General features: G+C 35.9%; 1 protein-coding gene across 1 annotated transcript in view; it reads left to right on the forward strand.

The window, feature by feature from the left end:
• Positions 1–15,786, forward strand: part of NAALAD2 (N-acetylated alpha-linked acidic dipeptidase 2) — an 83,387-nt gene that overhangs the window by 19,467 nt on the left and 48,134 nt on the right. The window contains exons 4-9 of the mRNA XM_021679091.1: positions 1,673–1,859; positions 3,393–3,494; positions 7,670–7,795; positions 9,475–9,661; positions 12,856–12,949; positions 14,018–14,116. Coding sequence (XP_021534766.1) covers positions 1,673–1,859; positions 3,393–3,494; positions 7,670–7,795; positions 9,475–9,661; positions 12,856–12,949; positions 14,018–14,116 — 795 coding nt within the window. The remainder of the gene's footprint in view (positions 1–1,672; positions 1,860–3,392; positions 3,495–7,669; positions 7,796–9,474; positions 9,662–12,855; positions 12,950–14,017; positions 14,117–15,786) is intronic.

Genomic DNA, 15,786 nt, shown 5'->3' on the forward strand with positions numbered 1-15,786 from the left:
TTTTATTTTTTTTTTTTTAAAGATTTTATTTATTTATTTGAGACAGAGAGAATGAGATACAGAGAGCATGAGAGGGAGGAGGGTCAGAGGGAGAAGCAGACTCCCTGCCGAGCAGGGAGCCCGATGCGGGACTCGATCCAGGGACTCCAGGATCATGACCTGAGCCGAAGGCAGTCGCTTAACCAACTGAGCCACCCAGGCGCCCCCTACTGTTTTTTAATGCATACAAAATAACTTCTGTCTATAAACACTATAATACTTTTTTAAAACAAATATTCTAAGATATTAAATATCCATAACCTGTAGATTTCATTTAATGATATAGAAAGGGAAAGCTTCACAGGAGAAGATGCTGGAGGAGTCCTCATGGATGATGAGTAGCTTGCAGGTGGGAAAGGAGAATGAAAGAAGTGGTGACAGGGAGACACATGTAGATGGGACAGTATTTACGTCTCAAAGACCTTGTGCAAAGGTAATAGGTGGTCACTGCATGAGGAAAAGGAGTCTACCAAATGCCGTAGGGTGGAGAATTTTATATGGAGAGTAAAGGGAAATGAAAATGAAAAGGTGGAAGGGTGGGTCAGATGAAAAAGGGCCCAATATGCCATGTTTGAATGTGAACTTCATAAAAATGCACAGTATAGGGAGCCTTACAAGAAGTTCAGGCAATTGAATAATATCAGATGAATGATTTCACATTATCACTATTTCTCAAGGTCAGACAACTATGACTTTCATATTTTAGTCCCATCATTTAATGGCTGAAATTATGAACAAATTATTTAACTATTCTCTCAGTTTCCTTATTTGCAAAATGAGGACAATGGGAGAAAAATGGTGAAGACTCAGTGAGGCAACCCAGGTGAGAGTGCCTGGTCACATGCCTGGCATATAGTAAGGTTTTGGCAAATGCCAGTTTTCCTTTACTGCCTGTCTTGCTTTGGTTTTGTCATGGTTGGCTAAAAACACCAATTTACAAAAGTATTATTATCTGAAGGGGTGGTGGGGTGGAGAAAGGTGAGAAAATATTTTTAAAATATTTTTTTCCCTCATGTAAAATGAATCTTTAGAAAAACTATTTTTGTGAGGTCACTTAAATGCTACAACCCATTTATACTCAGAACCAAAGAACATTGCCCAAATTCAAGTCAACAAACCCGTTGTATAATTTCTACACAACAGGCAGGAACTAAGCAGTAGGCAGTATAAAAATAAAAATGCATGGACTTTTAACTTCAATGAGATCAATAAACAACTGAATAAATCTGACAACAGTGGAAGTATGCGTTAGACTGCCTAACTAGTCTCTGGCAAACATTATGAACTGCCCCCGCACCGCCCCAAATATCCTCCCTTACTAATGATCACCAAAAGGAGCACTATTGGCATAAAGGCCTGACGTTCTTCCACGGTGTCTTCTCATACCTGCTGATTGCATGTGTTTTTATCATGGTATATGTTCTTTTCTGGGGGAGCATAATGTGAATAGTATAGTTACACACAAATAAATTTTAAATTGGCATCCCTAGAAATTGGTACTACTAGCTGTTTTTTTTATCATTGATGTAGAAATGATAATACCTAAAGGATGAGTGATTCATCTAAAATAGTCCTTAGGCATATTGTCTGAATATAGTCTTTAACTCCCACTTGTATCTTACTTTCATTGTAGTTCTTTTACAAAGCTCCCTCATCTGGCAGGAACAGAACAAAATTTACTTCTTGCCAAGAAAATCCAAACCCAGTGGAAGAAATTTGGACTGGATTCAGCCAAGTTGGTTCATTATGATGTTCTCCTATCCTACCCTAATGAGACAAATGCCAACTATATATCAATTATGGATGAACATGGAATTGAGGTGATGTGGAATTGTTGGTACTTTTTGTATTTTATAACCCCAGTTGTTTATGTGAATTGGGATGTAGGGTCAAGTAAGAATAGAAATTGGTTAATAGTACAGTGCAACTCCTATTTTTTAGAAAAGTTGATACGTTGTAAACTAATTATTCAGTGTCTACTGTGTGTTAGGCACAGTGCTTAGTCTTAAAGCCAGAATGAAGCTTAGGAACAGGATTCTTTTTGCCTTAAGTAAGGCAAGGTAGGTGTTGGAACACGTCATTTTAAATCAGTATGGTGAGTGTTATAAAGAGTATGTTTTGGGTTCTTTATACAGAAAAGGTTCACTTAGTCTAGCCTGGGACTTAGAGAAGCTTTCCTGAAAGAAAACCTTTCTGATGTGTGAGTCATGAGCAATGCTAAGGAGTTAACCACGTGAAAAAACAAAGTAAAAGAATCCAGGTAGAAGAGAAAATACTGGCAAAGGTTTGGAGACCCATAACTATCTTAGTATTATTGGGGCCTTAAAATTTTTCTGTGTTTCAAAAATGTCATGTACAAAGTGGGCCACAAAAAGAGATAAGCCAGTATATATGTTTTGGGGACAGGTCATAGAACAGTTTATATGTCCTAAGGGGCTTAGAATTCAACTTCAGTCAATGGAAACTACTGACAAGTCCTAAGCAATGGAAGGATGTGGCTAGAGAGGCATTTTTTAGATAGTTTGGGCCATCTACAGGTTAGACCTTGACTCGGCAAGGAATCCAAGTTGGAGTCTTACAAGAATAGTCCAGGTAAAAGATGATGAAGCCCTGAATCAGGATGTTAGTAGGAATGAGGAAGAGGGATGATCTAAGAAATAGTTAGGAAGCAATATTAGTGGCAATTGATTAGTGATTGACTGGAGCAAGGTGGTGAAGACAGAATTGAGGATGATTCCTAGGTGTCTGGTATGGGTGGCTGGCTAGTGATGCTGCTAGTAATAGCAAGAAATGCCAAACAAGAAGCAGGCCTGGCGTGAGGGATGAGAAATTCAAAGTAGGACATGTTGAGTTTGGACATCCAAGCTGAAATAACCATAAGGCCCTCAAATATACATGTCTGGAAAGGTGGGCCTTATAAGCATATGAGCTATGGATAAAATTTTGGGAGTAAATGAAGTCTGACAGGAAGGGAGTATAAAATGAGGCAGACCATAGACTGGGGATAAAACACAGGAAACATTTAAATGCATTTGAAAGAAAAGGAGTCCAACAATGAAAGTTGAAAAGGAATCATTGGAAAAGGAGGAGGAGAATCATGGGTGCCACCTTCAAAGCCCTGTTTTTATATGGGAACTTCTAGTCACCTCAGATTACATGCATTTGTAGAAGTTGCTACTATTTTGAAGGCAGTAAGAACGATAAAGCTCTTCCTCATTGTTGCCAGTGGAATTTACCTGATTAATTACTGAACCTAGTTTCAGAATGCTTAATCTTAAGTGTATACTTGGGGGCGTTATTCTTTAATAACAATCAGGAATACTCTCCAACTTATGTATGTCAATTCGTCCTAGATTTTCAATACCTCCTACTTTGAGCCGCCACCAGATGGATATGAGAATGTTACAAATATTGTTCCACCATATAACGCTTTCTCAGCCCAAGGCATGCCAGAGGTAAAACAAGACTTTTTTTACTCAACTTTTTGAACCTTCCTTTGTTATTTAAAGCCTATATAAAGGACTAAAACCAAGGAGATTAGGTAAACCATACATGCTGATCCATATTTTGAGATTCAGTGCGATGAACACCCTTTCTAAAAATAATTTAAGAAAAAGAAAAAAATAGAAATACGTAAAAATCATAGCCTGGTGAAGCAGATGCCACTCTGAAATAACAGAGAACCTGCTGAACACATCTTTAATTCAGTAACATCAGTAGATGTCTTTTTTTTAATAAAGATTTTTATTTATTTATTTAACAGAGATAGAGAGAGAGCACAAGTAGGCAGAGTGGCAGACAGAGGGAGAGGGAGAAGCAGGCTCTCCGCCGAGCAGGGAGCCCGATGCGGGGCTCGATCCCAGGACCCTGGGATCATGACCTGAGCTGAAGGCAGCCGCTTAACCAACTGAGCCACTCAGGCGCCCCAACATCAGTAGATGTCTTTACAAGCTCTTTTCCTTTGTTCATAGTCTGATTTTTGTTATAGATTTATAGATCATGCCACAGAAGTGGTATTTAATTAATTAATTACTTAATACTATGCTTGAAAATTAAACATGGTTGGGATTTCTTTTTTCTTTTAAAAATCTCCTTTGTTTCACCTATTCCCCACATTTTTCCCCTCTGGCAACCCTCCGTTTGTTATCTGTATTTTAAAGTCTGTTTGTTCATTTTTGTTTAGATTCTGCATGTAAGTAAAATCATATGGTATTTGTCTTTCTCTGACTTATTTCTCTTAGCATAATACACTTTAGGTCTATCCATGTTGTTGCAAATAGTAAGATCTCATTTTTTTTTTATGGCTGAGTATGTACACACACACACACACACACTCACACACCCCACTTCCTTATCCATTCATCCATCAATGGACACTTGGGTAAATAATGATGCAGTAAATATAAGGGTGCCTATATTTTTCTTAATTAGTGTTTTTGCTTTCTGTGGGTAAGTGCCCAGTAGTAGAATTACTGGATCATATGGTATTTCTATTTTTAATTTTTTGAGGAACTTCCATACTGTTTTCCACAGTGGTTGCACCAGTTTACATTCCCACCAACAGTATGTAAGGACTTTTTTTTTTCTCTACATCCTTGCCAACACCTGTTATTTCTTGTATATTTGATGCTAGCCATTCTGACCCATGTGAAGTGATACCTCATTGTGGTTTTGATTTGCATTTCCCTGGTGATTGGTTATGTTGAGAATGTTTTCATGTGTCTGTTGCCCATCTGTATATGTTCTTTGGAAAATTGTCTATTTGGGTCTTTTGCCCATTTTTTTAAATTTTATTTTATTTTGTTATGTTAATCACCATATATTACATCATTAGTTTTTGATATAGTGTTCCATGATTCATTGTTTGCGTATAACACCCAGTGCTCCATGCAGTATGTGCCCTCTTTAATACCCATCACCAGGCTAACCCATGCCCCAGCTAACACATCCCCGACCCCCCTCCCCTCTAGAACCCTCAGTTTGTTTCTCAGAGTCCATAGTCTCTCATGGTTCGTCTCCCCCTCCGATTCCCCCCCTTCATTTTTCCCTTCCTACTATCTTCTTCTTTTTTTTTTTTTTTTAACATGTAATGTATTATTTGTTTCAGAGGTACAGGTCTGTGATTCAACAGTCTTACACAATTCACGGTGCTCACCATAGCACATACCCTCCCCAATGTCTATCACCCAGCCACCCCATCCCTCCCACCCCATCCCCCAATCCAGCAACCCTCAGTTTGTTTCCTGAGATTAAGAATTCCTCATATCAGTGAGGTCATATGATACATGTCGTTCTCTGATTGACTTATTTCGCTCAGCATAATACCCTCCAGTTCCATCCATGTTGTTGCAAATGGCAAGATTTCATTCCTTTTGATGGCTGCATAATTGTATATATATATACCACATCTTCTTTATCCATTCATCTGTCGATGGACATCTTGGCTCTTTCCATAGTTTGGCTATTGTGGACATTGCTGCTATAAACATTGAGGTGCACGTACCCCTTCGGATCCCTACATTTGTATCTTTGGGGTAAATACCCAGTATTGCAATTGCTGGGTCATATGGTAGCTCTATTTTCAACTTTTTGAGGAACCTCCGTACTGTTTTCCAGAGTGGCTGCACCAGCTTGCATTCCCACCAACAGTGTAGGAGGGTTCCCCTTTCTCTGCATCCCTGCCAACATCTGTCATTTCCTGTCTTGTTAATTTTAGCCATTCTGACTGGTGTGAGGTGGTATCTCATTGAGGTTTTGATTTGGATTTCCCTGATGCCGAGTGATGTTGAGATCAATGGAATAGAATAGAGAGCCCAGAAATGGACCCTCAACTCTGTGGTCAACTCATCTTCGACAAAGCAGGAAAGAATGTCCAGTGGAAAAAAGACAGTCTCTTCAACAAATGGTGTTGGGAAAATTGGACAGCCACATGCAGAAGAATGAGACTGGACCATTTCCTTACACTGCACACAAAAATAGACTCAAAATGGTTGAAAGATCTCAATGTGAGACAGGAGTCCATCTACATCCTAAAGGAGAACACAGGCAGCAACATCTTCGACCTCAGCCGCAACAACTTCTTCCTAGAAACATCACCAAAGGCAAGGGAAGCAAGGGAAAAAATAGACTATTGGGACTTCATCAAGATAAAAAGCTTTTGCAGAGCAAAAGAAACAGTCAACAAAACCAAAAGACAAGGGACAGAATGGGAGAAGATGTTTGCAAATGACATATCAGATAAAGGGCTAATATCCAAAATCTATAAAGAACTTACCAAACTCAACACCCAAAGAATAATCCAATCAAGAAATGGGCAGAAGACATGAACAGACATTTTTCCAAAGAAGACATCCAAATGGCCAACAGACACATGAAAAAGTGCTCTTTTGCCCATTTTAATCTGATTATGTATGTATGTACATATTTTTTGGTATTGGGTTGTATAAGGTCTTTATATTTATAGTTTGGATATTAACCCCTTACTGGATATATCATTTACAACTATCTTTCCCCTCTTTAGTTAGGTTTATGGTTTTCTTTGCTGTGCAAAAGCTTTTATTTTGCTGTAGTCCCAATAGTTTATTTTTGCTTTTGTTTCCTGTGCCCAAGGAGACATATCTAGAAAAATGTTGTTAAGGCTGATGTCAAAGAAATTACTCCCCTGTGTTTTCTTTTAGGTGTTTTATGGTTTCAGGTCTCATATTTAGGGGTTTAATCCATGTTTAATTTATTTTTGTGGATGGTGTAAGAAAGTATCTTGGTTTCATTCTTTTGCATAAAGCTGTTCAGTTTTCCTAGTACCATTTATTGAAGAGACTGTCTTTTCCTCACTGTATGTTCTCGCCTCCTTTGTCATAGATTATTTGATTGTATAAGTGTGGGTTTACTTCTGGACTTTATTCTGGTCCATTGATCTATGTGTCTGTCGTCATGCCAGTACTATGCTGTTTTGATTACTACAGCTTTGTAATCTATCTTGAAATTTGGGATTGTGATACCGCCAGCTTTGTTCTTTCTCATGCTTGCTTTGGCTAATTCAAGTATTCTGTGGTTCCATACACATTTTAGTATTATTTTTCATATTCCTGTGACAAAGGCTGTTGGTATTTTGATAGGGGTTGCATGGAATCTGTAGATTGCATTGGTAGTATGGACATTTTAATGATATTAAATGATATTCCAATCTGTGAGCATGGAGTATCTTTCCATTTATTTGTGTCTTCTTCAATTTCTTTTATCAGTATTTTATAGTTTTCAGAGTACAGGTTCTTTCAACTCCTTGGTTAAGTTTATTCCTAGGTATTTTATTATTTTTGGTGGAGTGGGTTGTTTAAAACATAGTTGGGATTTTTTAAATGATCTCTATTTCCTCTGGTTCAGTATATGCCGATAATCTCTTCAAAACAGAACACATGGTTTAAAGTGTTACATATTGGCATTTTTTTCAACCTTTCAAAGTATTGAAATATTTTCTAAAAACATACAGAATTAGCACGGATCTGTTTTTCAAGCCCGATCCAGGAAAGATAACTTTTGATGATGTGGTATTGTGGAGCAAACTTACTCATTGGTTTTCCCTTTAATTGTAGCAGTATTCTATGTATTTTTAAATTTTTTCTTTTCCTTACAGGGAGATCTTATGTATGTGAACTATGCTCGTACTGAAGATTTTTTCAAACTGGAAAGAGAGATGAACATCAACTGTAGTGGAAAGATTGTTATCGCAAGATACGGAAAAATCTTCAGAGGAAATAAAGTATTGTATCACCTCCTTTTCTAGAGAGAAGAGGATAGTGTATATCCTCTAAATGTAAATGATCAGCTTGCACTTTTTTTTTCAGAATTACCTCAATATATGTATTTAAAAAATCTTCCTATTTGCCACGGTTGCACAGGAAATCCTGTTTTTATTTTACCTCACCTATCTAGAAAAGGAAATTACTTTTATAACAGAAACAAAATTTGCTTTTTAAAATTTTTTGAGGGAAATTTTTTGTAAATTGAAAACTGAAAGATCCCCTACATTGCCCATTTTATTTGCCTGGACATGATCAATCTTCCCAGCTTTTCTTAGACCTAATTCTGTGACATATGAATATAAATATCTTTTTCTAGATACTAATTTTACAAATATTATACAGCTTTTTTACGAAGATGGCATCATATACTATATATAACTTTATTTTCTCACTCAGCAATAATATATAGGTATTCCTCCATGTCAAAACACTGAGAGTTGTATAATGTGTCGTTACAAGTATAGGACTCTGGATTCTTACAACATAGATTCTGGTCTAGTCTAGGCTCCCTGTTCTCTCAACCTTTTACTGTGAGCAAGTTATTTAATCTTTCTCTGCCAGTGTTTCCTCATACATAAAGTGAGAATGCTAATAATAGCATTAATCTCCTAGAATCCTTATGAAGATTAAATAACTTTATGTTTGAAAACACTTATGATAGTGCCTAGTACTTAGTTAATTCTATATAGCTGCTTATTAAGTAAATAACTTGTTATTTTGATGGGTACATAATACTTTGTAGAAGTGATAAGCAGTTTAACCGTTCCTGCACTGACAGATGCTTGGGTTGAATTTATTACTATTAAGAATAATTCCATTGTGAACATCTTAGTCCATATACTTGAACATTTATGTGAAGATTTTTATAGTATGGATTCCTAGAAATTTAATGGCTGAGTCAGCATGTATATTCTTTCAAAATTTTGGCAGGCATCAAATTGCCCTTCAAAAAAAGTTGTGACAGATTGTACTCCCATTCATATTGTAAGAATGCTTTCTGAATATTGCAGTGTGTTTTAGTTAATCAAGACTTATTGTAATCTATCTTTTGCTACAGTATTTCTGGTAATGAATTAAGAATCTTGCAGGAAAGATTTTCCTATGTGGTGAGTTTGGATTGTTAGAAAATATTTACAAAACACAGTAGGCAATTTTTCACACACTCTGTATAGAACTTTAAATTATTTTAGTTCCACAGATATTGCTATGATGTGCCAGACTTTGGAGGGTGGATAGTTAAAAGTAAACAAGACATGGTCCCTTTTCTAAGAACACCCTCAGTCTAGCAAGGGAGAAAGATATTTTAAAGATATTTTAAAATACTATGACCCATCCTATAACAGAAATATGTACAAATTAGAAGAGGTAGAAAGAAGGGAGACATTAATTTTGCAGTTCTAGCCACAATAGGACTGTTCCACAGAAGAGACAATAACTTGTTTGGAGTTGTATAGAATAAATGAGAGTTGTTAGCTCCCCCCAGGAGAGAAATTGTATTCAAGGCATAAAGAACTGAATGTCTAGCAGCATGATAAAAAGCAGTGTCTCAAGTTCCTTACATTATTAAATTGATTTTCTCTTAGATGAATTAATCATCTGCCAGTTCTACATTATGGATTGCACATTGCCCCTGCAGGTTAAAAATGCCATGTTAGCAGGAGCCATAGGAATCATCTTATACTCCGATCCAGCGGATTACTTTGCCCCTGCAGTACAGCCATATCCTAAAGGATGGAACCTTCCTGGAACTGCAGCACAGAGAGGGAATGTATTAAATTTGAATGGCGCTGGGGACCCGCTCACTCCAGGCTATCCAGCTAAAGGTAATGGATGGGCCTGTCCTGGTTCACCCATTTTTGCAAAAATACTACCTGCCCTTACAGAAGACATAAAAGCAAACATCTACAAAATAACCTTAAAACTGTATACAATTACAATATTTTGGATTACTATTGCTAAGAATTAAAAAACATTTCCCATATATTACTTTCGTTTCAAATTTTCATGAGGTGTGGACATGGAGAGGGAAGGGCCCGTTGAATTTTTCTCTACTTTTAGTAGAGGTGCAGAAACATAGATCCCCCTACCCTAAGTAATACTGCTTTTACCAAACTAGAACTTTGGTTTTCTGAATTGATTGGTGATTTTAGCCTTCTCTAGATATCATACATTTGTATTTTTTTTTCAATATCAATGAGTTTTTGGGTGTTGTCAAAACTTTCCACATTTTACATGTTGAACATCTGTGTAACTGCCTCCACAATTAAGATAATGAACATATCCATTACCCAAAAAGTTTTCACTCCTCTCTTATAATACTTTCCTCCAAACCCTTCCTACCCACTCTCTGCCAGTCCCTAAACCACTGATCTGCTTTCAATCAGCATAATTATTTCGAGATCCATCCATGTTGATGTCTGTGTCAGTGGTTCATTCCTTTTTATGCTGAGTAGTATTCCATTGAATGGATATACTACAGTTTGTTTATTCATTTACTTGGATGGACATTCAGATCGTTTTTAGTTTGGGGACTCTTATACATAAAGCTGCTATGAACAGTTGTATACAAGTCTTTGTATGTACATATGCTTTTATTTCTCCTGGGTAAATATATAGTAATCGAACAACTGGATAATATGATAGACACATATTTAACTTTTGGAGAAATTTTCAAATTGTTTTCCAAAGTGTTTGTACCATTTTACATTCTAGCAGCAGTGCATGAGTGTTCCAGATTCTATATCCTTGCTACCTTTAGTTTGGTCAGTCTTTTTAATTTTACATTCGAATAGATATGTAAATCCTCCAAATTAACATTTTTTTTCCAAAGTTTTTGGGGCTATTCTAGGTCCTTTCCATGTGAATTTTAGATCCAGCTTATTAATTTCCATTGAAAAGTGTCCTGGGAATTTGATTGGGATTGAATTAAATCTATAGGTCAATTTGGGGAGAACTGACATCTTAAAAAATAATGAATATTTTGATTCATACACATGGCACAACTCTCCATTTACTTAGGTATTATTTAATTAACTCCACATGTTTGCAGTTTTACTGTATGGCTTGTGCACATCTTTCTCATTTACCCATATGCATTTCCTAGTTGTATGCTTTTTAATAATACATTTTAAATTTCAATTTCCATATGTCCAATGCTAGTAAGTAGAAATACTTTGTAGAAGAAATACGTCAGTCTTGTATCCTGCAAGCTTGTTAAACTTACTAAATAGTTCTAGTAGGTTTCTATAGATACCGTCAGTTTTTACATAGACGATCATGTTTTCTGTAAATAAGGTTTTCTTTTTTTCCAATCTGGATGCCCTTTACTTTTTAAAATGTGTTTGCCTTAGTATACTGGCTAGTACCTCTCATACATTTCTGGAGAAAGGTGTTAGAGGAGATGTCCTTACCTTGTTCCTGCCTCAAGAAGAAAAAATCCAGTCTTTCTCTGTTTAGTATGATACATCTGTAGGTTTTATTTTAGATTCTTTTTGTCAAGCTGGGGGAGTTTACTTCTAATAGGCTAAGAGATTTTATCTTAGCACATTTATCTAGGAATGTATAATGAATTTTGTCAAATGCTTTTACTGAGTCTTGAGATGATAAGTTGTTATATTACTTTTGTTAAATTATACTAATAGAGTTTTGAATGTTAAACCAACCCTCCCATCCTAGGATAAACTCTTAGTCACAATACATTATCCTTTTATATGTTGTTGGTATATCACTGAATTTAAAATTTTGTTAAGCATATCTCTTTTTAGTCATGAGGGATATTGGCCTACAGATTTATTTTCTTGTAGTATTTCATTCTCATTTTGGTATCAGAGTAATGTTGGCCTTATGGGGTGAGTTGGGAACTATTTTATCTTTGTTGTTTTGTAAGAGTTTACATAGAATGAGTCATTTTTGCCTATAAACATTTGGTAGAATTCCCTAGCAAATCTGGGCCTGAAGTTTTGTTTGTAGGCATGTTTTTAACTACAAATTCAATTTTTAAAATAAGTATGTGGCTATTTAGGTTGTCCATTTACTGTTGATTGAGCTTTGGTAGTTTATGTCTTCCACAGATTTTGTCCATTTTCTCTAAGTTAAATTTAATAGAGTTGTTCATAATATTCTCATTCTGTATGCGTGTGTGTGTCCGTGTGTGCATGTGCAGGGTACTAGAGTGATACTCTGTTCTTTATTCCTGATCATGGCCGTTTCTCTCTCTCTCTCTTTTTTTCTTTTTCTTTTTTTCTTTTTTTCCTGAATTGTCTTGCTAGAGATTTATCAGTTTTATTGATCTCAAAAAACCAGCTTTGGATTTTATTCATAATTGCTACCATTTTTCTGTCTCCTATTTCTTGCATTTCTGCTCTGACCTTTATAATGTTCTTTCCCTGTTTATTTTTGCCTTATTTATTCTTTTCTATTTTCTTGAGGTGGAATCTGATGTCATTTGATTGAAATCTTCCTTTGTTTCTAAGATAGGTGTTTTAGTGCTATACAACTATTTTGGCTGAAAGCCAAAGTCCCAATGAGGTTTTAATTCTGACAGTACTTTTTAGTCTTCCTTTAAAGAGAATATTGTGTTACTATTTGAATAAGATCTTTATTATTCCCAAGATCTCATAAATTCCCTTTAATTTTTTTTCAGTTATATCTAGTTTCAGAATTTGGGACACATTTTCCAGGCAACTAGTTAACTGAAGCTTCCCTAAGAAGGATTCAAGATCTCCTTGAGGAAATAAAATATTCTTGTAAAATTTAAGAGAATTACATGAAATGTCAAAACAAATTTGGAAATTTATAATCCCCATAGTTGATTTTATTAAAATTTGAATGATTTAATTTCTTACTGTTGAATTAAATAGGCTATATTAGGTAAAACAGTCATTGGTTTTGGGAGAACTTTGAATTTTGATATAATTTCAAACATGTAATAAATCTGAGATAGTAATAAAAGAAATTTCTTTATGCCCCTTGCTCAGATTTTTCAGCTGTTTTCATTTTATGCAATTAATTTCTGCAGAGTACACCTTTAGACTTGATGTCAAAGAAGGAGTGGGAATCCCCAAGATCCCTGTACATCCTATTGGGTATAATGATGCAGAAATATTACTACGGTATGATTTTCTAATTGGATATGAGATTTAAGATATTTTACACTAATGTGTCCATTTTCTTGTCTAAAACCAATGTAATCTAATTACGTTAGGATAAAGTCTGGTTGTATACCTGAAACCAATGTTATAGGTCACTTATACCTCAAAAAATTAAAAAAAAAATAAAGAAACAAAGTAGGAAAATGAGTTTTAAAAAAAGTCTTATTTCAAAATAGTTCCTGAAGTAGGAATAACAGAGTACACCAAGAAATGGCAAGAAACCTTTAGTCTGCTACAAATGAAAGTCTCAAGTGCAAAACTGTGTCCAAGATAAAAATGCTGATTGGAGATTTTTCAAATAGTTGGATTTTCTTTGATATTCATTTGATGTTTGTACTTGACCTGTATTTTTAAAATATTACAGTGCCCACCACTTTAGATGTGTGAACTTGGACCAATTACTTAATCTTTCTCTGATTCAGTTTCCGTATCTGTGAAATGAGGATAGTAATTTTTTCTCCCTAATAAAGTTATTATGAGGAGGAGATGAGATCAATGCAAGTGTGTAAAGTATCTAGAATATAGTAAACATTTAATTAATGTTTGCTATTCTTGCATTCTATTATTGATGTTCTTTCATAAATCTCCCACTTTTATTTTTTTTAGATGTCTGTACCAATACAATTTAATAATTGCTTTATGAGTGCCCACTAGGTAACCAGCAGCTTCTCTAGAAATTAGTTTCTTCTCCTTAACACAGTCATGAGTTTGCTATTTTCACTATTTCTTAGATCTAATGCTTCCCTACATAAAGTCAAAAGTAAAGAGGCTGATGCTTCTCATTTCCTCTCCCTATTTTTTTTTTTCCTAAGCCCTCTTTCCACAAACATAGTAAGTACTTCATATATTTCAATTTTGGCTCTCTTGCTAAAATGTAAGTTGCACAAAGAAAGGGCATATTGACAGTACTGGGCTCAATAAATATTTGTTAAATGTATGAATGAAATATCTCATTATAAGACTTCATGATTTCTTCTAAGAAATTGTGATGCTCAGCCTTTTTCTGTCATTTTCATTTTCTCTCAACAGTCACATGGGAGGAACTGCTCCACCAGATGACAGCTGGAAGGGAAGTCTTAATGTGCATTATAACATTGGGCCTGGCTTCGCAGGGCATGATTTCTTCAGGTAATTTTATATTACTTTAATAGACTGGAAAAGTTTTATATGTTTAATGGAGAAATGTCAAGATAAGTGTTCTGCCAGGTATATTTTGCTTGTCTTCTTCTCATTTTTCATGGTGAACAATTGATCATTTTATATCACTTAGGATGTACTTATACAATGATGTACTGAATTCTTCTTCCGGTAGAGATATCACATTTGTTTTATAAAGTCTTAAACATGACTACATTTGTGTTTAAATTTAAAATTTTAACTTCCTATTTCACCTAAAGTTTTATTTTATTTTTTTGTGTTTTTCCCCCTTTTTAAAAAAAAAAATTTTAAATTTTATTGTTATGTTAATCACCGTACATTCATCATTAGATTTTTTATATTAATCATCATACATTACATCATTAGTTTTTGATGTAGTGTTCTATGATTCATTGTTTGCGTGTAACACACAGTGCTCATTTCAGTATGTGACCTCTTTAATACCCTTACGAGGCTAACCCCCCCCCCCCCCACCCCCCTCCCCTCCAGAACCCTCAGTTTGTTTCTCAGAGTCCATAGTCTCTCATGGTTCATCTCCCCATCCGATTTCCCCCCCTTCATTTTCCTCTTCCTGCTATCTTCTTCTTCTTTTTTTTTATTAACATATATTATTTGTTTCACAGGTAGAGGTCTGTGATTCAACAGTCTTGTACAATTCACAGTGCTCACCATAGCACATACACTCCCCAGTGCCTATCACCCAGCCACCCCATCCCTCCAACTGCCCACCACTCCAGCAACCCTCAGTTTGTTTCCTGAGATTAAGAATACTCATATCAGTGAGATCATATGATACATGTCTTTCTCTGATTGACTTATTTCGCTCAGCATAATACCCTCCAGTTCCATCCACATCATTGCAAATGGCAAGATTTCATTCCTTTTGATGGCTGCATAATATTCTATTGTATATATATACCACATCTTCTTTAGCCATTCATCTGTCGATGGACATCTTGGCTCTTTCCACAGTTTGGCTATTGTGGACATTGCTGCTATAAACACCGGGGTGCACGTACCCCTTTGGATCACTACATTTGTATTTTGGGGGTAAATACCCAGTAGTGCAATTGCTGGGTCGTATGGTAGCTCTATTTTCAACTTTTTGAGGAACCTCCATACTGTTTTCCAGAGTGGCTGCACCAGGTTGCATTCCCACCAACAGTGTAGGAGGGTTCCCCTTTCTCTGCATCCCTGCCAACATCTGTCATTTCCTGACTTGTTAATTTTAACCATTCTGACTGGTGTGAGGTGGTATCGCATTGAGGTTTTCATCTGGATTTCTCTTTTGCCAAGCAATGTTGAGCACTTTCTCATGTGTCTATTGGCCATTTGGATGTCTTCTTTGGAAAATGTCTGTTCATGTCTTCTGCCTATTTCTTTTTTTTTTTTTTTTTTTTTTTTTAAAAAGATTTTTTATTTATTTATTTGAGACAGAGAGAATGAGAGAGACAGAGAGCACATGAGAGAGGGGAGGGTCAGAGGGAGAAGCAGGCTCCCTGCCGAGCAGGGAGCCCGATGCGGGACTCGATCCCGGGACTCCAGGATCATGACCTGAGCCGAAGGCAGTCGCCTAACCAACTGAGCCACCCAGGCACCCCTGCCTATTTCTTGATTGGATCATTTGTTCTTTGGGTGTT

Source organism: Neomonachus schauinslandi, chromosome 11 (assembly GCF_002201575.2).
Source record: "Neomonachus schauinslandi chromosome 11, ASM220157v2, whole genome shotgun sequence".
In the NCBI taxonomy this organism is placed as follows: domain Eukaryota; kingdom Metazoa; phylum Chordata; class Mammalia; order Carnivora; family Phocidae; genus Neomonachus; species Neomonachus schauinslandi.